This window comes from Dermacentor variabilis, chromosome 10 (genome assembly GCF_050947875.1).
Source record: "Dermacentor variabilis isolate Ectoservices chromosome 10, ASM5094787v1, whole genome shotgun sequence".
Taxonomy (NCBI): domain Eukaryota; kingdom Metazoa; phylum Arthropoda; class Arachnida; order Ixodida; family Ixodidae; genus Dermacentor; species Dermacentor variabilis.
In genome coordinates this window covers 21,640,790-21,666,738 of record NC_134577.1, presented here as the reverse complement: position 1 = coordinate 21,666,738, position 25,949 = coordinate 21,640,790, and the positions used below count along the sequence as shown (strand labels likewise).

Sequence of the window (25,949 nt, the reverse complement as noted above, 5' to 3'; positions counted from 1 at the left end):
AGTTTCCTTAATACCGCTATATTCACCGGTGCAAATTTTCCAAACTTTGGGACAATTACGCCAGCGTCTGATGTGGCAAAAATTAGAAGTACTGTACGCAATTTTCTCATCTTCAATCATTACATGCATCTGTTCGCCAACAGCGACAGACTGTTCTGGTAATACCTGCAGCGTTATTACGTACGCTAAAGGTCCACACTGTAAGTTGCAAAAAACACGAGCCGCAGCACGCGAACAACTAAGTGAAAAATTAGAATAATGTAAACCACTATGCAGCCCATGAAGACCTTTAGCACGTATCGGACGTGCCAGATTATCTTGTCATTCGCTCCTGTACTTGGTGCTGTAGCCAAGACAAGTCCCCTATCTTTGGCGCCAGCGACATGCTTAATGTGTACAGTACCTTTAACTCGTAGATGACACCTAAATGGTTATATATGCGTTATAACTGCAACATTGCTTCGACGATGTTGCAATAAAGCAGACGACATATGATGCATTTGGCCCCAAAGATCCATGAATAAAACGTAACCTGCAGATACGTGCGACGCTGGGATATGTGGTTCAACAGTGCTTGCGACGGCAAACGCTGTTTACTGTCGTAAGTCCTAATCTATAAGCCTCCATTGCTTATCGTAGCTTTGATCAAATGGTCGAATAATACAATAGGCGTACCCTGTGAGAGTAACTGTGCAACAGAAAGTGCAATGTTCAACTTTCCCGTATAAAGGCCATTCACATGCAGCTACTTGAACGTTCTGTATTCCACTCCTTTTCTGCTTATCGCAAGTGATACGATCAGTATGACAAGCGGATCACGCCACCACACGCTGGTCAACGCAAACATAAAGGTGCATTATCTCTTGCCTATCAGACGTCAACGTCAATTGACATATACTATGGTTTCCATCGTTCGATGCTCAGGTGACTCCCCCGTTGAGCGGTACTCACGTGCGAACGCGGCAAATAATGCATCAAACAGACTAATGTCTGTGGCTGGACGAGCGCCATGAATGCACGAATTGATAACTCGAAACTTTCACAGCCAATGGAGGTAAGAGGATGGCCCAGGAGGATGGCCTCGAAGTTTCCTATAACGGCGCCGCAATCGCAATTATCGGCCCTCGCGTGGCAACGAGAGCACCCAGATAACGCTATCCTCGCCTACGCACCGCTCGCGCGGCTTATCGTCATAGAACAAAGGCAAAATCAGTGCAGTATATCACCTGTATAGATAGGTTTTAATGCTTATAATTGCGAGGTAGCCTGATCTCGCGAATCCGCCTGCAATTAGGAAGACGTTCTGGAATTGGCAGCATAGCACCAGCACCGCAGTATGTGGTCGACTGCAGCCGTCTTATTTTTTTGCTGCATTCCGATTCTCATCGGCAAAGGTATGTTTGTAAGGAAACTGTGAGCCTGCCCCTTTTGACATGAGTAAGAAGGTAGTCATATTTGAGGTGTAGTGCTTGGAAACTAAACCAGAGCATTTAGCGGGTGCTAGGTGGGGCATCGCTTCTTAGAGCTCCACGCTAAAACTGCTAGAGACATGCAAGCGTAACAACACGGACGACCATAGGAAGGTATAAACTTGAAACGCCCGACAGTTGTCGAACAAGAGCTGTCGTACGAGGCAGCGTTGCGAGGAATATAAGTACCCTTGCGCAAATGTTGGCTTCAGTGACATTCCTTATTCAAATACTGTTGAGTACTAAAGGTAAATGTGGCGTTCTTGCGTTTGACAAGTATGTTTGAACTGGGATATCGAAGTTGGCACCGAGCCGAGGGAACTTGCTGCTGAGAAGCAGCAAGCTTGTTTTGAATTCTCCTTCTTCGATTGTCCTTCGTGTTCGGTGCTTGTGACTCGTGTGCTCTTCTATTCGACCGCTTTGAGAGATATTGTCTCCCTGCACACCAGTAACTTATAGCGTTCGTGAGATTTTTGGAGCACTAAAATGCGTATTGCCTTCAATAATTTTCGAAATCAACTCAGAAGCGATTAAGTAAAATATTATTCCTGATGTAAAGACGGGTGCACGTGGAGCAGTGTGGAAGTGGTTTAAACGTATATTTTTCGTCGTCTTTGGTGAAAATCGGCCCAAATTTTACCTAGACCCTTCTGTCGTCACATATTCAGATTCAGGAGCCGAATTCACGCGGCCTTTTTTTCCTAAATGCACTCTGCCATTGGGCGGCCACCTTCAATAAGATCACGTCCAACAACAGGACTGAATTTTTTTATTACGAACAATTCTAGCATAAGATTTCTTTTTGTGGATACAGGCCCGGATTCTTCATTTTCGCATTTCTTCCTCTTTTCGAGCAGAAACAAAACGCTTGGACAGGAACAAAAAAGCTGCAACAATAACACATCAACGAAAACAACCCATGAAGGGCGTTTCGAATGGCACGAGTTGAGGTGAAAATTCCTGATACAGCATCAACACGCCCCCCTAGCTGCCACACGATGGTGCCACCACGTTCATCCATGTTTAGGCAAATATAAACTGGTTTTGCAATATTGTAAAAACGTGAGGAACATGAGGCGACGGTAATATTTTCCCCACCTACATCGAGATGCTACCTTCAACATGTAACCGTCACATTTAAAGAAACAACGAGTTTATCACGTTCGTAACACACCATCATCATCAGCAGCAGCAGCAGCCTGTTTTTATGTCCACTGCCCAGAACGAAGCCCTCTCCAAGCGATCTCCAATTACAAATGTCTTACGTTGGCTTATGGGCTGGGGTGCGTTTGGCAGGCATTCTCAGATCATGAACAGCAGGTTGCCATTAGCCCTCAAGAGAAAAGTATATAATAGCTGTGTGTTACCAGTACTCACCTACGGGGCAGAAACCTGGAGGCTTACGAAAAGGGTTCTACTCAAATTGAGGACGACGCAACGAGCTATGGAAAGAAGAATGATAGGTGTAACGTTAAGGGATAAGAAAAGAGCAGATTGGGTGAGGGAACAAACGCGAGTTAATGACATCTAAGTTGAAATCAAGAAAAATAAATGGGCATGGGCAGGACATGTAATGAGGAAAGCAGATAACCGATGGTCATTAAGGGTTACGGACTGGATCCCAAGGGAAGGGAAGCGTAGCAGGGGGCGGCAGAAAGTTAGGTGGGCGGATGAGATTAAGAAGTTTGCAGGCATGGCATGGCCGCAATTAGTACATGACCGGGGTTGTTGGAGAAGTATGGGAGAGGCCTTTGCCCTGCAGTGGGCGTAACCAGGCTGATGATGATGATGACGTTGGCTGATTCCGACTTGCACCTGAAAATTTCCTAACTTCATCACCCCGCTTAATATTATGCCGTCCTCGACTTCACTTCCCTTGGCACGCATTCTGTAACTGTAATGGTCCACCGGTTATCTGCCCTGCGCATTGCATGGCCTGTCCAGCTCTATTTATTTCTCGTAATGTCAACTAGAATATCAGATGGCCCCGTTTGCTCCCTGATCCACGCCGCTCTCTTCCTGTCTCTTAACGTTACATCTAATATTTTTCGTTCCAACGCTATTTGCGCGGTTCTTAACTTGTTCTCGGGCGTTTTTGTTAAGCTCCAAGTCTGTAGCATATGGTTAGGAGCGGAATACAATACATAGTACCGGTTCGTAACCCACACCAATCGACAATAAGAACAGACACCTGAAAAGCGATTACGTCCCTGGACTGCCTTCGTGTCTCGGGAAGGAAATCTTTTCGAGCGTCCTGTGACGCCCATTTGCCATCGCAGTGCACGCCGAAAGGAATTGCTACGGCGAGCTCGGTTGCATGGAGACGGCCGGCGCTTTCTACGATCCCGTGCACCGTCCCTTTAACCTGGTTCCGGCGGACCGGCACGTGGTGAATACCAGATTCCTCCTGCACAACCGACGCATCGAGCCGGGCCACATGGTGCTCCTGTGGAACTCCTCCGTGGAAACAATTAGCGCCGCGCCTTTCATGAGCTCCCGGGAGACTAAGTTCCTCGTGCACGGCTATCTGGACAGGCTGTCCTTCGCCGCCTGGGTGTCAGTTAGTGATTTCTCTTTTCCCTCTTTCCCTGTTACCTTGTGGGCACTAAGCCGATGCTTATGATGCGCTCCTAATCCCGTTCCACATTGATTACTCAGTGAGTGAAACATATTTGCAAGAACAGTTCCACCTACTATTTGAAACTTATGGGAAACAAGGTTGCACATAAGCCAATTATAGAAGAGTGGACAGCTGACAATTCAGGGCACAGAAGCGCAAATAACGACAGACCCGCCTTTGTCCGAGTCTGTGTTTGTCTAAGCTTCAACATCATGAACAAGCCAAATGAAGGTCAATAATCCTGACTGCTACGCCAACCATGCCAAACAGTGCCTGTTTACAATGAGCATGCAGGTTTGGTATTCCAGGAAACAACTTAACCACAAAACGCTGGTCATGACCCAATTATAGAACCAGTTTTCACAGACGTCAAAGGTTACAGCAACAACTTCGATCAAGGCAACAAAAGACAGTGGCAACAACCAAGAATAGACATCTGTATACCGACAAAGACAGGTTGGAAGCTGCGGCTGCTAACTTTGGTTCACTTGGTCATAGAGATAACTCCGAGCGCACTAATATCCCGCCATCCACGTTGGTACGACACAGCGACATCATTCATTAGGTTGGGCTTGGTTATTAATAAAACTATAATTTTTTTGCCTGTTCACTTACAAATACTGCAGGCCCTATTCGGACCCAAGCAGGAATGGTTACATCAATGGTAGTAAACAAGACAAGAATTCGAAAAATAGAAATATACAGAACAACAAATGCGGGAATATCAACATGTGCAATTTAGAATTATGAACAATAAATATGAAGTAGGAACAATAGTTGCAGTTCGCAACTCAACAACAAAGCAGTGATATACGATGCACAGTGCACAGTGCAGTGACATACCATGGAAAGCTGTACTAGACTTCATTTTCTTGCCCTAAGACTCGCCGTGGTTTATTAGTGGCCATGGTGCTGGGCTGCTAAGCACTAAGTCGTGGGATCGAATCCTGGCCACGCCGTACGCTTTTCGATGGGGGGGCGAAATGCGAAAACACCTGCGTATTTAGAATTAGGCACGTTAGGTGCAATTAGGTGCATTAGGTGCAATTAGGTGGTCCAAATTTCCGGAGTCCCCCACTGCGGCGTGCCTCATAATCAGAAAGTGGTTTTGGCACGTGAAACCCCATAATTTTTTTCTCTCCTAAGAGGCGTGTATTTCCGCCGTAAGATTACGTGCTTCTAGACTGACCTTGGCCAAGAGCGTAAAAGCTTCGGCCAGTTGGTTATACCCATCAAACTAACGATGGCCTGACCATGTGGGTGCTCCATTCTCGCAGATCAGTGCACAGCAATACAATGACAGTGATACAATAATAAGTGCGTGGTCCCTCAGTTGCATGCTAGCTCTAAAGAATGGGGACGGATAAAATCAATGATTGCACGACCGCTCGTCTGGTCGGGAAGCAGATTCATATTAGAAAGGCAGATAACAGAACGCTGACCAAAATGGTATTGTCAAGGTGTTTTTCGCCGGCGTTCTGTTAGATGTCTGTCTAATATGAAGGGCACGGAAAGAGGGAACGGTTCATTGTGCGCGTTTACGACCGGGTTAGAGCGAATTTTATATTACAACGTTTTTTTTCTCCTTTCCACAAGTCGCAAGTTATTATACCAGCGCTAGTACGCGTCTCTTACACGACGATCGGCAGGTAGTGATCGGTACGTGATAAGAAAGGAATGACAATGAGAGGAAAGAATTGTTCCGTAATGCCGGTTTAGTACGTGTCGTCTATAGTGCTTACACTAACGCAATGATTTCGATCTTTCTCTCGCGTGTGAGCTGGAACTTAGCGGTCCCTCACACACCATCTTGGATTGCAGGATATGAAGGACGCCTACCTGAAGCAGGCAGACGTCAACGTGATCATCGTCGACTGGAGCGAGGCCAACGCTGGCATCTACGACCGCGCGTGCGCTAACGCCAGGATCGTCGGGGCCGAGCTCGCGCTCTTTATCCGCAAGCTGAAGGTGGGTGTTAGTTCTGCACGGAAATGTAATTTTGTATCGAGAGCGAGACAGAAACTTCATTCATTGAGCATTTCGATTTACGAAACAGTTTGCACGCCACATTCATTTGGAAGCTGTAGCCAATCATCATCATCATCATCACCATCATCATCATCATCATCATCATCATCATCATCATAATCATAATCATCATCAACAACAACAACAACAACGACGATGACGATGACGACGACGACGACGACAACAACAACAACCTGGTTACGCCTATTGGCAAGCAAAGGCCTCTCCCATACTTCTCCAACCACCCCGGTTATGTACTAATTGTGGCCATGTTGTCCTTGCAAACGTCTTAATGTCATCCGCCCACCTAACTTTCTGCCACCCCCTGCTACGCTTCCCTTCCCTTGGAATCCAGTCCGTAACCCTTAATGACCGTCGGTTATCGTCCCTGCTCATTACATGTCCTGCCCATGCCCCCCCATTTCTTTTTCTTGATTTCAACTAAGATGTCATTAACTCGCGTTTGTTCCCTCACCCAGTCTGCTCTTTCCTTATCCTTTAACGTTACACCTATCATTCTTCTTTTCATAGCTCGTTGCGTCGTCCTCAATTTAAGCAGAACCCTTTTCGTAAGCCTCCAGGTTACTGCCCCATACGTGAGTACTGGTAACACACAGCTGTTATACACTTTTCTCTTGAGGGATAGTGGCAACCTGCTGTTCATGATCTGAGAATGCCTGCCAAACGCACCCGAGCCTATTCTTATTCTTCTGATTATTTCAGTCTCATGATCCGGATCCGCGGTCACTACCTGCCCCAAGTAGATGTATTCCCTTACCACTTCCAGTGCCTCGCTACCTATCGTAAACTACTGTTCTCTTCCGAGACTGTTAAACATTACTTCAGTTTTCTACAGATTGATTTTCAGACCCACACTTCTGCTTTGCCTCTCCAGGTCAGTGAGCATGCATTGCAATTGGTCCCCTGAGTTACTAAGCAAGGCAATATCAACAGCGAATCACAAGTTATTAAGGTATTCTCCATTAATTTTTATCCCCACTTCTTCCCAATCCAGGTCATTGAATACTTTCTGTGAACATGCTATGAATAGCATTGGAGAAATCGCATCTCCCCTTTGGTCACGCACGTTTTACAGACAGGTTGGCAAATTAAAGGAGTATTTCGTCCGATATGGTATACTATAGGCACATGTTCTTGATGTGTTCAGATATAAGAAACGTACCCCATGAGTCAAGCTCACGTATGCAGCTTTCTTATTTTAATTAGCAGAAAACTGCATTTGTTAAACATTTTAATTCTATAGCGAAACTGGTGCCAGATAGATGCTTCGATGTATTTACAGGCTATTGTAACTTGTGCTGTTGCAGAAGCATATCCTTTCTCTATGGCAGAAGGCTAAACCAGCAGTTTTTTTCGCAAACTCTGTTTATAAACATATAAAGGGTTTTATTTGTAGGAACGCCCTCGGCGCACTTGCGCCGTCGGCGTTGTCGTGATGCCCTGCTATTGACAGCGCATGCGCGGCCCGTGTGTGGAGGACTGGAAGGCTTCGAGAGGCGTGCACTGCGTTTGACTGCAACAGCGACGACGTCAAAGTGCGCACACCTTCACGCTCCGCTCAATCGGCTCGACTGCAGCCAGGGCGGATGTAATGTTCTTTCAGAGCTGCTGCGATGAGGGTCGTGCGCGCAAACACTGGCATTCCTACTGGGCAGCTGAGCGACACTTGTCTGAGCAGTAGGGACAGTAAAATGCAAGCTAAACTTAAATAATCCTTTCATTGGACGCTGAAAAACCGCCGTCGATTTTCCTTCCATCTCGCCTCGACTATTGTTGAGGCGCGATGCCTCCAACGCTGCTGGCACGCTCCTCACCGCGTCAGCGTTTTCAGACGACTTCAGCGCAACGACTAACCTTGCTATAGTTCTTCAATGCGTCGTATTCGAGCGAAACGAAGCATTGGAAATAAAGGAAAGGAAGCAAATTAAACAAAGGTCGAATCGAATAAAATTGAAACAGGGAAAATTTTACATATCCACTTTCCAGTACCCCAGCTGCGTGGTCCTCCCCGCAGGCCGTTGCTTGATATGCGGCGACCTGATGCACTGATTTGCAGGAGGCGTTCGGCGCCGACCCGAGGTCGATGCACATAATCGGCCACAGCTTGGGCGCACACATTGCCGGTTACGCGGGCGCCAACACCACCAACCTCGGGAGAATCACGGGTGAGTCACGAAGACGGCAAGTTCGACAATGATAGCCAAAGAAGATTCGAAATTATCGCAAATATTGCAAGTAAATGCAATTAAGGTAAATAATTGCAATATCACGCTTTCAAAAAAATAACGCTCGTTCCTATATATGCGAGTGAAAATTACATTCGGTGGCCTAGTTGGAGAATGCGTTAAGACAGTCTCAAATTAAATTAGATTCTGCGGCCTTATGCATCAAAACCGCGATTTGATTATGAGGCACAGCCGTAGTGAGGCGCTCCGGATTAACTTTGACCGCCTCGGGTTCATACGTGCACCAAAGTGCAGGAGCGCTTTCGCATTTCGCGCCTATCGCAATGCTGCGGACACTGCCGGTATTGAACCAACGCCTTCGAGCTCAGCAGCGAAACGCCGTAGCGACTAAGCTACCGTGGCGGAATGTAACGTTCTCTAAACGGCGCAGTGCGCGCTTGAATCAGGGGTTATGCTCTTCCATATTTTTCCTATATGCTATTGCGCAGATTCGGAGCCGGCTCAGATTGCTTCTGGTCAATTATCTTAATTACACTCCATGTTGTCGTAGGCATTACGACATGATGATTATCGTTGCCGGGTTGCTACCATACACTACCACAGCGATGGCGACTCTCGATAATGAAGCTCCACAGTTGCTGTACTGCATGCCGCTGCATCTGCAAAACGACAAATATTTAGTTTTTGTTGCGCACACTTCCACATTCTCGCTTTCGGTACGCAGCCCTGGATCCTGCCGAACCGAACTTTCAGAAGATGCCTCCCGAAGTACGCCTGGACCCCACGGACGCCGAGTTCGTAGACGCAATACACACAGATTCTCATCCGTATCTCACCAAGTTGTGTAAGCATTTTGCGCTTTTGACAACTCTGCATGGAACGGGATAAAAATATCGCGCTGCTCGTACGTTGAGAACAAACAGGAAGGCCAAGCCAGGAATTGCCTCCAGGATGTATAGGCACGTGTGGTCGGAGAGGGCCGATAACCTGTGCTTGCAGATTGTTGCGATCCTTTACGCTCCCCTTGGCTTGAGTGGCATGTCTCTATGTGGCGCTCGATATTTGCTACAGCCGAATCAGTCCGTAACAGTGGGGCGGGTGTGATATGATAAGAGTTCTTGTTGCGTGTGTACCGCTCAATATTTTTTTACGAAGGAGTGCTTAATGGATAGTCTTCCCACCACTAATTACTCACTGGAAAAAAAATCTGCAACGGAAGTTACGTTGAAGTCCTGTTGAAGGAGTACAGTTACAGAAACTTATGCAGCGATAACAGTGTTTTATATGGATCATGCTTAACAACCACAAATAAAATGCTATCTCTTATTCGCCCTGCTGTTGGGTTTCGGTTGACCCTGGCGGACGTTAGAGGCTTGTAAACAAAATTATGGAGCTTTACGTGCCAAAACAACGATCTGATTATGAGGCATGCCGTAGTGGGGGACTCCGGAAATTTGGAACACCTCGGGTTCTTTAACGTGCACCTAAATCTAAGTACAAGGGTGTTTTCGCATTTCGCCCCCATCGAAATGCGGCCGCCGTGGCCGGAATTCGATCCCGCGACTTCGGGATTGGTAGCTGTAGGCTTGTAGACGGCAATAAGTAGACAGCAGTGGTAGATCGCAACGACACTTTAATTCACGAATAACCACAAGATAAAATAAGAACATTGATAGAAAATTATCGTATTGTAGAAGCTCAGACAGTGCGGTCGCATTACAATTACTGCAGTGAATCATGAAGGCAAGTGAGGTATATTATTATTATTATTATTATTATTATTATTATTATTATTATTATTGCTTTACTCCCTAGCTTTCTACGTTCCGTCTTTATGCAACCCATCATACACTTTGAAAATTACTAGAAAGCTCAGCTCTCTGACGTTCCCGATTGACAGACGTAACGCATACAATGCAATTCTCTCCTTTGACAAGCACGAGACTGATTTGAATGAAATACATACCATCTTAAAGGTATTAACTGCTTTGGGTAGATTTACGTAGTATCCGGATCTTTTCAACCCATTAACTAAAATAGTAAAGTCAAAATAAATGTTTCGCTAAGCACTAATCGTTACGACTGTAACTTCACAACAAAATTGCAGTTTCATACATTGGTTTAAGCCCGATCACCATTATGTACATGGAGTTTTTTGTTGTCTTTGTTTTTTGTTTTGTTTTTAAACTTGCGTAATTGAGCTAGCGCCTTCACTTAAACTGTAAGATAGCATGAGAGACAGTTTAACGAATGCCATATTCATTTTGGTGAGGACTTACGAAGATTTATGTTTCGGGTTTCAATTAGCCCAATTTTGAAATTGTTATTTTTTTTGCCTGCAAACGGAGGTCAATAATTAATCTCTAGCTGAAGTCAAATATCTACTTATGCAGTCATTATAATCAAACTAGTTTTTTTTTCTTCTAATGCCGAACTTTTCATTCAAATAGATTCATAGTTGTCGCGGTATGAGAGCATCGCAGAGCTTTCACCCGTATTTCAATGCCAGGGATTGTGGGAACGGAAAGAAATTAAGGGGCGTGCATAACGGTGTTGTTTGCTTTCTCAAGTGGCTGCAATTTTACATCTAGACCGTTTTCAGCTGCACCACCTTGCCGTCACCTTGACTCCCATGCAGGGAGCAGCGAAGGCATGGGAATGTGGGACCCCGTCGGCCACGTCGACTTCTACCCTAACGGCGGCGAGTACATGCCAGGCTGCGACACCGTGAACAGAGTCTGGAAGATATTCACCCATGGCCTCATCAAAGGTATACGCATTAGCGAGAGCAGTTTGCGGGTCCATTTGGTGGTGGCTCCGAAGAAAAAAAAAGACGTTGTGGTGTTTGCCGTATTCGAACTAGAAAAATATCGGAGACATTAACATTTGGATTGCGGTTGAACTTTGATACTAATCTTCATAACGCAGCGTGGGAAACAGCTGAGCGCGAAAGAGCATTTCATGTACTGTTAACGTTTAGTAATTTGAACTTATTCTAAAGGATAAGAAAAATTCAGCAGATTCAACAAACACGTTGGAACCTATGAGAATCGATCGCTTTCATGAAGTGGTTAATTAAGTCCTGTGCAGCCTAAATGCGATGCGACCTTTAATTTCGTCACATGCGACGTGTAACCCTCATGCACTGTATATGTTTGCGCACTGCTCTGGTCACAACTTAAAGGTTATGCACTATTTTTTTTATGCACTACACCTCTCACAAGCTATGCCGAAATGCAAACATCAATTCAACCGGGTGCTTACTGTGAGACGTCCAAAGCTTAGCTTTCGCAATGTGCACCAGTATATTTAAGTACGCGGTACGCATGTGTGCACCAGTTTACTTACCTTATAAGTAGAGTTCTTGTCTCTTGTCTTAAATAGGCGAGTAAGGGTAAACTTGAGCTAAGCAGACACATGTGAAACGCAGAAATGCTCTCATACCGAAGCTGGATGCTTAGCTGATTTAAACTCAATCGCTTGCACTCGAAAGAAGATAATTTGGAAACTTCTACAGCAGGTTTTGATAGAGGCCGTCATTTTATAAATAAAAAAATAAAAAATAGAAGTAAGTGCTAGGGGTTGAATTCTGCGATGGATAGTGGCATCGCATTCAGCAACGTAGACGTGCAGGTTGGAGTGGAATTGTTAAGGATAAGACAATATGGTTGATCCCTCTCTCATGGGAATCTGTAGAACGCGAAAGTTAAACGCGTCTTCAAGCTTCTCCAATCCATATTCTTCGTGGTTGAGAAGAGCAAGTTCTCTTGATCGATTTTTTTCTGATAAAAGCGTACCGAAATTTTTACACCAGGTTTTTGTTACAGAAAGAATATGGTCGATTATAGAATTTTTTTTCGAAGCCTACAGGAAACAGAAGCGATATAGACACTCGTCTGTAATTGAAAACATCTTTTTTGCTCCCTTTCTTATATAAAGCCTCCACACGAGCTACTTGCATTTTAGATGGGAAAATGCCCATTGAATTACATAGGGCGAATGTTTATGTCAGCACCTGAGAAACTTTATTGATTACATACATGGCTCGGCTAACTAGCAGTGCCGCAGCACCGAAGCTGCGGCTGTTTTCCAGCCCCAAGAAATCCGCACAAACTTCAGATCCTACTGTTGCTAAAAAAAAAAAAGTGTTTACATTATCTTGATCTGATGTTGTGTAGGATTCCCGTGGCGCAGCGTCAAAATCTTTGTACCCAGAGCAGTCGTTAAAGGCGTCGACTATAAAGTCACCGTTGCCTTATCCCGCACCAGTGAGTGAGTGAGTGAAAGAACTTTATTGGAGGTCCGGCGTGGACACGAACTCATCGCGCACCCGGCTAGTCCCACGTCGGGACCGGCAGGTCTAGCCCACCGGCCCGGTCGCGGGCACGCCGGACAGCCAGAATTTGCTTGTAAAGAGCGGGACTATACGCAAGAAGCGAGTACCACTCCTTACTGAATTCGGGGTATCTCGACCCGCACTCCCACAGCATGCGTGCTAGAGTGGAGGCCTGCCCGCAGGATGGGCAGACGTTGTCGCGATATACATCGAGGTAAACTTCGTGTGGAACTGCCAGACACGGATATGTGCTGGTCTGTAAGAGCCTAAGAGAAACGACTTGCGCCCTATTCAACTTGGGGTGATGGAATGGAATGCCCTTCTAGACATCCCCCACCAGTAATATTTCTGTAACCGATTCCTCTTTCTCTTTCAGTCTCACAAGTGAACTCAGCTTGTTATATAGTATACCTATTCGTTTAGAGGAGGAAGCAAATAGATGAAAGTAATACATTTCATTTGACTTTTTAAGTTCATTATCTAAATCATTTCGAAATCGCTTAAACGCAATTAGGTATACTTTGCTACTCCGTACGCATAAACTTCATAAGTATTCAAACTTTTTCGTCAATTTCATGCAAAGGCTCGCGCGCCATTCATGGCTTTCGACAACCTTTCACCCTTTTCCAGATGTTCGGAAATGAAATTTACTTTTTGTACACTGCCGACGAAGAACACACACACAAAAAAGGTCGCTAGCTGTCACTATAGGTCGATAACTCATTTTGGGTAACATTTTCGAACAAAGGAAAGGTGTACCAGTGTCCGAATAGATAGGTTGATCGCGTTAAGAATACATTCTCTAATTTTTTTTTAATGCCGACGCGCCCCCTTGTGTCGCCCGCACCAGGTGTCCGCGCCGTCGTTAGCTGCAACCACCAGCGCGCCGTCAAGTACATGCTGGAGTCGATCTCGAACCGGGACTGCCTGCCGCTCGCCTACGAGTGCCCTTCCTTCGAGGCGTACGAATCGGGACAATGCTCCGATTGCGGCGCGGACGGCTCGAAGTGCGCAGCCATGGGTGACCGCGCTGTGGAGTGGAAGCACTTCAAGAGGAACGAGCCGACCCGAATGTTCACCGTCACCAACGCCCACAGCAAGTTCTGCGGTAAGTGAACTCCCCTGGTCTGCGGGCGGGCAGCTTGGCGAGTTGGGAATAATCTTGTGGAAGAGAGTGTGCGAATATTCGAAATTTCGAATACGAGTCGAGGAGTACTCATTCGATTCGGGAATCCATTATTTGAAATCGCGGAACGTTAGTTTCTCTTTGAGTATAAGAGATGACAATGGGCATATTTAATATCTCTAATAATTAGTTCCAAGTGAAAGATTACGATGCAAGTTAGGACTGTTCCGAGCGACGAATCGTTCATTCTTGTTATGCTGTTTATTTTTCTTTGATGCACCGAGAAATATCGTGTATGTGTGAACTTTTCATGCTCTTCATTTCATAGTGTTGCGCACACCATTTAGTTGCGTTATTTATCCAGTCTTTCCTTAAATTTTCCTATATATATATATATATATATATATTGAATGCGATGACAGGGTGCGCAGACCCCCGTAAAGGCGCATTACTGGTAGCCTTTTTGCCTGGGCGCCTGAAATCATATCACTGATGTCAAAATAAAAGGAGTGAGTTGACCTAATGCGGCTGTAGGAGAGCGACCGTGGTGTCAGAGAGGGGCCATTTCCTGAGCGAGCATAGGGGGCAGACAACTAGCACTTAGTAGCTATCAGACATTCAATAAGGATGTCTCGCTCTTAAGCCAGCCAATATACGAATCTGTTGTTGCCACTTTGGTGACTCAGTTTATTACTTAACCAGTCTCACCATACTTGCATCCTTTTTAACCTAGCTGCGGTGGTCTAGTGTTTTTCCTTCAACGAACACAACCCTTTGCGGGAATCTGGTGACGTGTTGTTCCCGCATTTCTTTACTGTCGTTGTCATGGCGCGCCAGGTAACAGACGACTCTTGTTTCTCATTTACAGCCTTCTCGATTGTTTAGGTGTCCAGTTGCAAACTGCATTGCATACGTTTAGCAAACTATGTAAATAATCCTAATTTTATTTGATCCAGAGCTCCGCACAAGCGTTATATTTCGCTTTGTTTAAAGAGGAAGGCACCATTCGATCGATACAATATTTGACGGTGATTTTTCTCAAATATTGGATTGGATTCGAAGGTATCACTGTTCGAAATCCCTGCTTAAGATGAATCTTACAAGTGAGAACACGCAAACTTAGGAACGTTCCAGTTAATGTAAAATCCACGCTGCTATGTGAAAATTTCCCCGGTGTATAGTTGAAGATATATATTCGGTGAGCGTGATTATATATGTCCAAATAACATTGAAAGAGGCGACATCAAGAGAAAAGTGTAGGCAGTACGACTACGTAACGTCCAAAAACGGCACGTGACCTCGACTAGCCTCACCTAACAGGCAGAAACCACAGCTCACAAGATGAAACTGGGAAAGTGCTTGGGGCAAAACAAAAGAGACTAACATCACACCTGGCTCTGAAGTGTGCGCATATTCAGGCTATGACGTCTCGGAACTGCTTTCACAAAACACTTTTATATTTGGAGTTAAGCGTGCGTCCTCTACAACATGTTCGTGCGGTCAGGACTACGAGGACGTACCACCTATACGTCTCGAATCTCCGAAGAACACTGCCCAAAGACGGCCGCCGAGAACAAGAACTCCGTTTACGTGATCCACATCGGAATTTTGTTTACTTGATTCGGCGTCAACTTCATTTCCCTTGCCGAAGTGTTAGACCCATGGCCACCAAAAGTACGACACCACAAATCATTCAAAGCACTTCGACGCTTCTTTGAAGACGCTGGAACTTGTGTCGAACATCGAATTTACCGCATCTTGTGTAATGCTGTCGCATTCGTGCGTTTCAGCAAGAACTTTGTTTCAACACCAACGCTTTGAGAGAACCTTTTACTCTTAATGTCGATACATATTCTTCCGTTGTATTAGAGTATTGCTTAATGCAAGAATTTATACGTTTATTTTTATTTTTACATTCCATTTTAACCAAGGAAAAAGGGGTATCTGTCGCCAAAAAACGGCGATAACTCCTGTATTTTTCACCTCAATAGAACAAAACTTGAAAAGTCTGGACACATTATCCAAGGACGCTCTCGCTCATCCTCAACTATTGAGTTCCTGCCTATGTTTGCGCCCTGTCCAGTCATCTTGTTTTTTTTTTCTCTATATACTTTGTCGTCTTTTATTACCCTTGACGGAGAGGGGATTAATGCTTGTAAGAAATGACGAGTTGATCTCGTTTAAACATTTCCTCGCGTAAAATACTTTCTGACCAGTCTCATTGCGTTTCAGCGTTCCAGTATGCAGTTACGCTAACTACTGGCAAAAAAGTACAATATGCCAACGGCAGGGGCGTCGTTTTCCTGCGAGAAGAAGGCCAAGAGGCGAGCATCCATGTCAACGAAGCGTAAGAGTCATCATTTTCCACTATAAGCGGCGTTGCCAACTTTTTTTTAGCGTGTTTCTAAATTGAGACCAAGGAGGCGTTAAATTTTCGCTAAATTCTGCTACAATGCCACTAAAGTTATCGTTAATACTTTCGAGTGAGTTTTGAACAATATAGGTCGCTTGGAGCACCGTAGTACTGGCTAACAAGGCGCAAAGCAGCTACCGAAACGTTTCACGTGCGTCTGGTGTCTGCACAGGTAAATAATAAACAAGTAAATTGACCATAACTTTTACGTTTTTAGCGCACGAAAAGGGACGAGAGACAGAAGTACGACGCGGACACAGCGCTAACTTCCAACAATTGTTTAAAAAAGACAGTTGTTGGAAGTTAGAGCTGTGTCCGCGTCGTACTTCTGTCTCTCGTCCCTTTTCGTGCGCTAAAAATGTAAAAGTTATGCAATACCAACATGCCCAAATCTACGCTCTTTAAATTGACCAGCAAGGTGTACACGACTTTTACTTTACCAATAGCATTATAAATCAGCGGACAATGACAGCTTGCGTTCCGTGTGGAACTTCAAACAGTAAGGTCAAAATTCCAGCCTGTTTCCATAAGAAGACGGCAGCCTGGTGCCGAATCGACAAAGCTTTTCGTTCGTAAGCTATATTTTCTAATGGCTGGCCGCATTCACTATTATAATGTGCAGTATCAGGATTGGCTGGAATTTTCTCTTATGAACAATTGTAGCATAAGAGGTTCTTGTTAACAGGGGCCCTGATTTTTCCAGCTCGGGTACACACTTGGTCCTGGTTATGTCTAAAATATGTCTTGTGTTCGGCGCTCATGAAAGGAGAACGAAATTCTGCGACACGCGCAGAGTGATGTTCTACAGCGAAGTTGCATATGGCTAGTCGATTTTTCCGCCCATCCGTCTGTCGCTTGTACGCCGAAAACTCCTCCGGCGCAACCCCATGAGCATGCGCAAAAAATAACAGAGAAAGAGAGGCGCGCGAGTGGCTGCGCCAGTAATGACGTCGTTGCTCTCCGTCGCTGGCGAGCGCGCGTGCAAGTTTCTCTCCAGCTCCGAAATGAGTAGGCCTCGCGTCAAACGCACTTCTGAGGAGCAGGCAGCTTTCGATCAGCAACGCCGCGAGCAGAACCCGGAACGAGCTGCAGCCCAGGCACAAGAACAGGCTCGTGCAGCCCAGCGTAAGCAGCCTACTGCGTACCGAGGATCCGGCAGCCTACCAAGCCCTCGTTGGTGATGAACCGTCGGGATTAACCCAGTGATAAACACCAGGGTCGCACGTTACAGCTTCGCTGGTTGACCATCGGCACGGAGTGCTTGGGCGGGGATTTCTAAAACAGTGATTACACTCGCGTGCTGCATCGCACAGCCAATTTCGGTCGCCCACTTGTAGCTTTGGAATATTAAAGTGCGTACTGAAATATTAATTCAGTTTTGAGGCAGCTTTCTAAACTTTCAGGTCGCTACAATGGCATTCTGCCGTGTCTATAAGAAATACCGCTGAACAGATAAGAAAATTGCTAAATCTAGCGACAAAATTGCTGAAATGGTAGCACTGATTATAAGGGAATCGAGGGCGAAGACATTGAGTATGGAGGTATAATCACTGGTTTAGAGGGTGCTTTATTGAAGCGCATTCAATGAAGTTTACGGTCTCTCAAAAGGCCTGTACTATCGTTCGCAGCCAGATCAGAATGTCTGATAGTAAGCTGTGCTACAGAAGATAATTAAACGATCATGACCATATATATATATATATATATATAAATATATATATATATATATACGTGATCAGCGTTTTTGATAGTGCGTCGCAGTGTCTATGCAGTGGTCAGTAACGCTGCCCGAAGCCTTGGACATTAAAAACAATACGGGGAAGGTTAATGAATCTGAAAGGAAAGAGTGAGTGAATAACAATGACAATAGAATACATTGAGTGAAATTACGTTAGAGAACAGCGAAATACGGGTGGTGCGCTGGTGGAGCAAGAGCAGAGATTTTAAAAAATATATATAGATATTTGGGCAATAAATGTTTGTCGGGCGCTGTGGACAAATCTATGGAATTATTTGTACACATTCTGTAAAGAATGTTTGGCCTCCGACACTGAAGTCGACAACAAAACTACCTTCCATACGCAGGCCAATTGATTTCCATCCACAACGGAACTACACATTCTTGGTTTCGTCGTCAACCCCAATAACCGAACACAGTAGGCTGTTCATGGAATACAGGACGACCCAATTACTGTTCACCTACAACATTCCCATGATTCAAGTCTCCTTTCGACCGATGACGTCACCATTTACGGAAAGGTAAGAGTGACTGCGACGATAAGCTGTAATAAATCGACCCGCTTCGTCGGCGAATTGTCGCTATTTTTGTTTTTGATAACACATATTTGCAGCGGAAACTACAGTATTGTGACGCCATCAGCATACTCATCAAGTTGGACAACGAAGTTTTCTAGTTTATTTTTGTATGTACGCTCTGCGAAATGGTAATCTAAGTACAGAACAAAGCATGCAAAAAGAAACTCGAGCAGAACCCCTGTAAAAATAATTTTTACGCTCATTATGAAATAGACGTGGTCACTTGGGCACAATGCGTTAAAATGCGCGATAAGCACATTATCTCGTCACATTCGGCCACTGTTGAGGCGATATGGATCGAATAAGCTTCATCGAAAACAGGGAAAATCTGTTGACTGTTTGGACCAGAAGCCGAAATTACAAAACATGTAATTTGTAACGGCTGTTGGCCATTGGCCGGCCTTCTTCGCTAATACATCCGACACCGCGATTTACTATTAACGGCTCTCCCGCGTGAACGTTCTTGCGGTCCGAGCTTTTGTTCTCAATTTAAACCCCATTTTATTTGAAAAACCCCTTTGGAAAAGACAAGTACACTTGTCGAAACGTTATATAGCACCGGCTCTCGCCTTTTTCTCATTTTGCTCATTGCCTTTTTAATTAAATATTGTCATAATTTTAAATATCCTCAAGATAACCAGAGGCATTCGTTTAGAAACCTCGCTCTGTCTCAGAATAAAAAAAGTATATAATTATTCTGTAAAATTAGTATTACATTTTGACGCAGTTCCGGTGTGCATCATCGTAAACAGCACCATCTTTCTGCAGATATTGAATGCCTATTTCTAAAATACTGGTGCAAGGCAGCGAGTTTCCGGCAATAGGTTATGCTTTGAGTACTAGTTGGCTTCGATTCTGAAATTACAGCGTTCCCTAAAGTATCTTAATGTTAGTTAATTTGGGAGACTTTGGCAATGAACAATCGCTATTAGCAATTATTGCGCTAACTGTGATGTAGGCCGCTTTCGGGAAGCTTGATTAACAGAAATTATCATTTTGTCTGGAGTCCCTCGTTTTAGTATCGAAAACAGTCGTCCCAGAACACGAGATATGTTATGGCAATGTCTTATCGAGATTATTTAAGGGTGTGTTAACAGAAACGTCTTATTGTATTCAAATGTAGACGAGCTCATGGACTTACGTAAACATTTCTCGCACGAAAAATGCGTAATTGCGAGAAAATACGGTGAAATCCATGACGTCACTAAAACGCCGTGGGTACCGCTCTTTGGGTGCAAGTTCGCTTCCCGTAAAAGGGGTGTTTAGTTGTGAACGGGTCTAAACTGAGTGGGTGTTGCTTTTTAGTTTACATTTAGTTCACATGTCTCGAAAAGTAACAGCGCTTAACAAGGACATGGGCAAAGGAAGAACACGACACTTTCCCTATGTCCTTGTCTGCTTAGCGCTGTTACTTTTCGAAACATGAATTATCACCAACTCGCACAAGTTTCCCTTCTTGCAACGATAACACTGGGAATGATCTGCATTGTAGTCTGCTTTGGTCGTTTAAGATAACACGGGCAATTACCAAGTGCCTATAAGTGAAATCTGGGCTCACTTTATCAATGTATGTTACGCCGACGCTTGTGTGGCGAAGGGCGTTATCTCCGTACGTTGCATCCCAAGAGAACTTCCAGTGTGGCCGCAAGCTACGTATTGCTCCCCCCCCCCCTTGTTTTTTTACTCAGTGACTTTCAGTCAGTTTTCTGCGAATCTTGTACAAGAACGCGGAATCATGCAAGTACTTCTGAACTCGATGCTACAATCAGTTCCGAACGAGCATATTCAATAAGGTGCCCGATATCCACGCGTCATTTGTATGTCGTACAGGATTGATTGAGCACTGTGAAGTATCTTTAAGGCTCAAGTTACCAGGAACAAAGTGTAGAAACTTTTGACGGACACCTATACGTACGATTCTGTGCATATAATAATGAACCTTGATAAGTATTTTGCGACTAAAACGCAGGCATGCGGAACCAATCAGCAAATTTTGAAATCAAAGTACTTAGCAGTTTGGTACAACGCACTCATAAGTAGTTCTCCGTCTGCAGGAAACTTCGATGTCACTCAATAAACTGATGGAGGATTGCCAATATAATGTTCAGGCAGAAATATGCCAGGAAATGATTTGGAAAAGAATCTGTAAACACTTTTTTTCTTGCATAATCAAGGTATGATTAGAATTAGTGAATGGTTTAAGGCACGCAGTCTAAGCAAGGCCTGGAACAAGCATATTGAAGCGATTGCATCGGATGGAGAAGTCGTGGAATTGTTTTTCCAATCCCAAAGCCAAACAATACCAATTTGCAATTTCTTAAACACGAACTTCCATGTCTATCTCACTGCCTCGCTTTTCTATTTAAAAAAAAGCTATTTAACAAACACAAGGGGTTTTCAACATCGTGAAGTTCATAAACTCCACGATCTCGTTTAGAAACTCAACCCCCCCAAAAAAGAAGAAGCTGGTCGCCGGCTGCCACCAACATGACGGTATGCACTATGATGCAATCAACATTTTACAACAGCGAGAATTATTGAATGAAGCTACCTGTTCGAGCAGTCACACTTTGCGTTTGCTTTGAAGCATCGAAATTACCCCACACTTTAGCACTAGCAACCTATATAGTATCGACTTTCCAGTTTTCATTATCGTTCTCGTGTTTGATTCGTTCATGTGAATCACTCGAATTCTTGACATGCAACGTTTTTTGTCTTTTTCAGCGAAGCTTTAGAGAAAACATTTCACAAGTGCACAGCGTGGAACCCTGCAGGAATCTCAACACACATCCCGGTGGCATTAAAGGATTGCTAGACGTCACTTTGCTGTGCATTACTCTGCAGATGACATTCGAAGTGCGCATGTACGTAAAGCATAGAGCTTCCCGAGCATAACTCATACCCTGAAACTAAGACAATGACCGTAACCAGTCCTTGAATGTTAAACATCACAAAATCCACAACAAATATATTCCAAAAGGTTATGACGGAACGACATCTAGCATCGTTTATTCACACTCTACGCGCTGCCTTCACAAAGCATTTGAAGACAAGGTCTTCTCATCTGACGTCATACGGGTTTGGCGTATCTGGGATCCGGCTATTTATGCATGTAACCTCTTAACAAAAGGGGCCAGTTCGTTACTTTGGAATGTCATACCGAGTCGCAAAAGGTATCATAATATAGGCCTCAACTAGACAAAAAGCGAGAATTAATCGCAGAGTAGGTAAAATTAACGGTACGGACGTAATCAGCGCAAATATAGTCGAAAATATATCTACATTTGCACCATAGACGGCACTGCTTTCGTGATCGGCCCAGCTGACTTCTTATAAAAAAAATTAAGATAAAATAAAGGCGTGTCAACCAAAATCAACGTGACAGAAGACTGCGTCGACGTACATGCGCGTAAAAAAAAGGAGCAATGAGAAATCTTGACACGAATAAAAGAAATAGAGGGTCCGGGAAAGAAAACGTAACGTCTGACAATGGAAGAAATAAATCAAAGCAAATAATGCAAAATATATCATGCAATTACGCAACATTGCATCATTTTAGTGCCCCCAATTTCAGTACGTACGAGTATACACACATATACCACGTACGACGACCTCGTCTTCTTTCGCGACGACTTTTGTTGACATGGCTTTTTTGTTTGTACTTAATGTATTTCGTTAATGGCCCCCCGCCTTTACTAATTTACTAATATATCTTACATCACCATGGGCTGGCAGAGCTCTTCAACGAAAAGATTGTAAGAACTGTTTCACGATTTGAGCCCCGTGTTCGCAATCACAAAACAAGGTACTATTCTAAGTACTCTTCAGAAGAGTAGATGACAGTCACTCGAGGCGTCGGAAAATAGTGAAGACGACCGGCTAATGACAAACAGCACCTACGAACGAAAAGCTTTTTGAATGCGGCTCCATGGTACAGGGCCCGTATCCACAAAATAAAAAAAAAAACTCTTACGCTATAATTCTCCGTAAGAGCAATATCCAGTCGGTCCTGCTGCTGGACACATTTTTAGTGAAGGTAGCCTGCCAACGGCCAACATCACCTATGAACGAAAAGCTTTGTCAATTCGGCCCCACTGGCCAAATAGACTAGAAAAGTCCCAGTGACTGCTGAACTCGAACGTGTTTTCTGTGGACAAACAGCGATGACAAAAACTCATCCGGATCATTAAAACTTTTCTGTTAGCTTCTTTTTTTTGAGAGTCGAGTAGTTCTAGGGGAAAGATCTATGCAACGATATGTATTTCGTTCGTGAACAATTTTCATGTCTACGTTGCACAATTGCCTTTTATGAGTTCGCAAACTGCCGTCCGCAAACTGCCATCGCAGGAAGCGTGAACGAAGAACCTTCTGCTTATGAGCATTCCTACAGCACCCTTTGTTTAAAATACAGCTATTTTTTCGGCACCCGTTTTCCTTTTCTTCTTTTGTTTTATCGTATGCTTCCGAAGTGTGTTTCCAATAAATGCTGAGCATTCGTAAGGCTCCACAGGCTCTGAAAGCACTGCAGTAACAGAGCCAAACAAACGCGAATACAATCACATGAATCATACAATCGGTCGTATCGTCCCTTTTCGCTCGTTTTGTTCCTAGTCAAAACCATAGCGGAAGGAAACTATGAATAACACGATACGCACACACTCAGTCAGGGGTCTGGATCACACCATCTCTGTGATGACACTCACATGACGTTCCAACCATAGATATAAGGGCTTGGGCGCAAGATGTTATTGTAAAACACATTGCACAGTCAGTTTTAAAAGTCATATAGCCGGCTGGAACAATGGCCACACATTCAGCAAATACTAAAGGTCGCGCTGTGGTCAGCAGTTGTACCGCTTCGAAAGCACATAGGCATCAACGGCCCCTTGAAGTACTACTGCATAAGAGCAGGCTCGCACGGACGGCTGCAGCAACCCTACAGAGTTTCATTAACCATCTGGCAAAAACTGTGGCGGGCCCAAATTTTCAGGAACAGACAGTACGTCCTCGCACGAACTTCTGACGTAAGTGAAACATCTTGTTCTTAAGCTTCTTACAGCTTTGGATGAATTGTTGATCCTATGTGATATGATGGGGCACCAACTAAGCGTGCGAAGGACAGGAATCGGTACGTATATAGTAGCAGGAAAACGGAAAGGAAATGACCTACAAATAAAGAAATAGTAAAGAGTATTAATGGGATAATAGTGCACAATTCAATTATCAAAAGAAGATAGGTATTTCGGACTTCGTCCTTATGAATATAAAATATATTAACGAAGCGATGCCATTTCGTTGTTATTTACTTATGACGCTAAAGGTTATTAAAAAATTGGCACGATAGTTTTTTTTGTATCACATATAAAGTTAAGTATGCCATCATATACGCTCGGACCACAAAAACCTAGGACCGACGGCCCTATATTGTGCTTAGCCTTTCACGGTTTTTCCCTCTTATTTACTAGCTGAGAAATACTGGAAGTTTCGCCACCAGTGAAAGGGCCACACATTCCAAACTCTTAGCCAAGAAAAGCAATTGAAGAAAACGCTGACCATACTGCAAAATACCATCAGACAAGTCTATAATGAAAATAATAAAACACTAACGAAGTGATTTCGTGGGAAACAGACAAAAATGATGAGAAAGACGAACAAAATATAAAGGTATTTTCCTCTTTTTCCCACGGTGGTTCGTTTTCCTTACAATCAATACGCATATAATTTTCAACCTCACTGCTCCTAATTGCCTGCCTCGACACCTGTAATAAAAACATATTTGTGCCACCTCGACGATAACTATGCATGTATTCCCTGGAGCATGTGCGCACTAGGGCGAATAATATGCATGCCCACCAGCAGCGTCACGCACCTGCTGGAGTCGCCATGTTCCTATCCGTTGGAAGGAACATAACCATTCTTGTCACGACGGCTCTGTATGAAGAGGCAACTTACTCTTGAATTTGTTCTGACTAGCGATGACAAGGAAAAAGAAAGGAACCTCGAATATAGTGCTGAATGCAAATTAATCCTCTTCTAACCGCAATGTAATAAGTCACTTATGTACGGAGGGTACCGCCAGGCATTTATATTTTGGGAGTTGCACTACTAGGTTTACCCGCCGTGGCAGCTTATCGGCTATGGTGCTGAGCTGCTCAGCTCGAGGTCGTGGGTTTGCTCCCAGACGCGGCGCTCACATTTCGGTGCGAGCGAAATGCAAAGAATGCTCGTGTACTTGGGTGTAGATGCACGTTAAGGTACCTCAGGTGGTCACAATTATTCCGCAGTCCCACGCTACGGCGTGCCCGATAATCATATCGTGGTTATGGCACGCAAAATCTCAGAAGCTTTTAGCAGGTTTTTACGAGAACTTCGACGTGTTTCTCATTATACCTGCTGTAAATTAATGTTCTCTGTGGCGTCGTGTAGCCATTTGCTCATTAATAACCAGTGCATCTACTTGTCTGCGTGCGACCTGCGCCGTACCTCCCCGAGTTCTGCAACTGCGGTCCAGTCGCGAACAAATTATTTTGCCTTCTCGTTAGTTTCCAGCTCGCAAAGCGCTTGCGGCAAAGTGTGCCTTTTTAAAAAAGCCCCGTGGAAATCGTTAAACACACGTGTAACTCTGTCCAGTAGGCAATGCTAACGACTCATGAAAAAAAAGTCTAATAATTTACAACATTTATTACGGATGGAAACATCGCCACTTGCATGCAGAGATCATGAATATGTATAATTCACTTGTTAACCGAAATGAAGCCGAGCCGGATTCGCTCGAAATCAGAATCAACATCAGTCGTGCGGAACAACGCTTATATTGGACTCACAGTAAAATAACAATAGAAAAAGGCAACAGTTTCGCCGGAAAGGCAAAACAGTATTAGTGATAATCAAGTATAACACAATTTATACCAAGGAAGATTACAGCACCGAGAAACGCCAGTCTCTTGGTGGCGCTAGAGGACTCAGTCTGTGAAATTAAACTGTCCCCTATCATGAAGTCGTGTAAATAATTATATAAGGCCATCAATCAGTTCGGTGAACAATTCTTCGAGATCACACGAAGTATCTTCAAGTGCAACTGTTATTAAAGGATATATATAGGCATATACGAGTAGGATTCGGAAGCCCCCCCCCTCCCCCCCCCTTCCCAAGTTAAATGAAAACTTTCCGCCTATGCTTCTATGCACTATATGACCTAAGAAACTACACTTCTCTAGGTTCTTTCTTCTTGTCAACTAGGACATCATTCCCTTCCGTTTGATTTGGAATAAGGCCTGACATATTGTTCTCTATCAAACATTGCATGAACCATTTACATTCATTGGTTCATTACGCTGACTGTGACTTCTTTTCAAGTTTATACGCGCAAGCCATCCTCCAAACTCGTTTGTTCTACAAGCGGGGAATCAGAAAAGTATGCGGTCAATGCCGCAA

General features: G+C 44.2%; 1 protein-coding gene across 1 annotated transcript; it reads left to right on the top strand.

Annotated features, from left to right (window-relative positions):
* The first annotated feature begins 1,233 nt into the window (after nt 1-1,233).
* Nucleotides 1,234-21,361, top strand: LOC142559451 (pancreatic triacylglycerol lipase-like). Its single transcript, XM_075671041.1, has 10 exons — nt 1,234-1,394; nt 3,749-4,029; nt 5,911-6,057; nt 8,195-8,303; nt 9,049-9,168; nt 10,963-11,094; nt 13,511-13,768; nt 16,019-16,133; nt 18,285-18,458; nt 21,240-21,361. Exons 1-10 carry the CDS (start codon nt 1,337-1,339, stop codon nt 21,328-21,330), a joined length of 1,485 nt encoding a protein of 494 aa, XP_075527156.1. The 5' UTR covers nt 1,234-1,336; the 3' UTR covers nt 21,331-21,361.
* The last annotated feature ends 4,588 nt before the right edge of the window (nt 21,362-25,949 follow it).

Excerpts from the sequence above, each read along its gene's own strand:
- LOC142559451 (XM_075671041.1), top strand. The coding sequence starts at position 1,337 with ATGTGGTCGACTGCAGCCGTCTTATTTTTTTGCTGCATTCCGATTCTC. Across the intron at positions 4,030-5,910 it reads CCTTCGCCGCCTGGGTGTCA|GATATGAAGGACGCCTACCT; the intron begins GTTAGTGATTTC and ends CTTGGATTGCAG. Across the intron at positions 16,134-18,284 it reads AGCATCCATGTCAACGAAGC|GCCAATTGATTTCCATCCAC; the intron begins GTAAGAGTCATC and ends TTCCATACGCAG.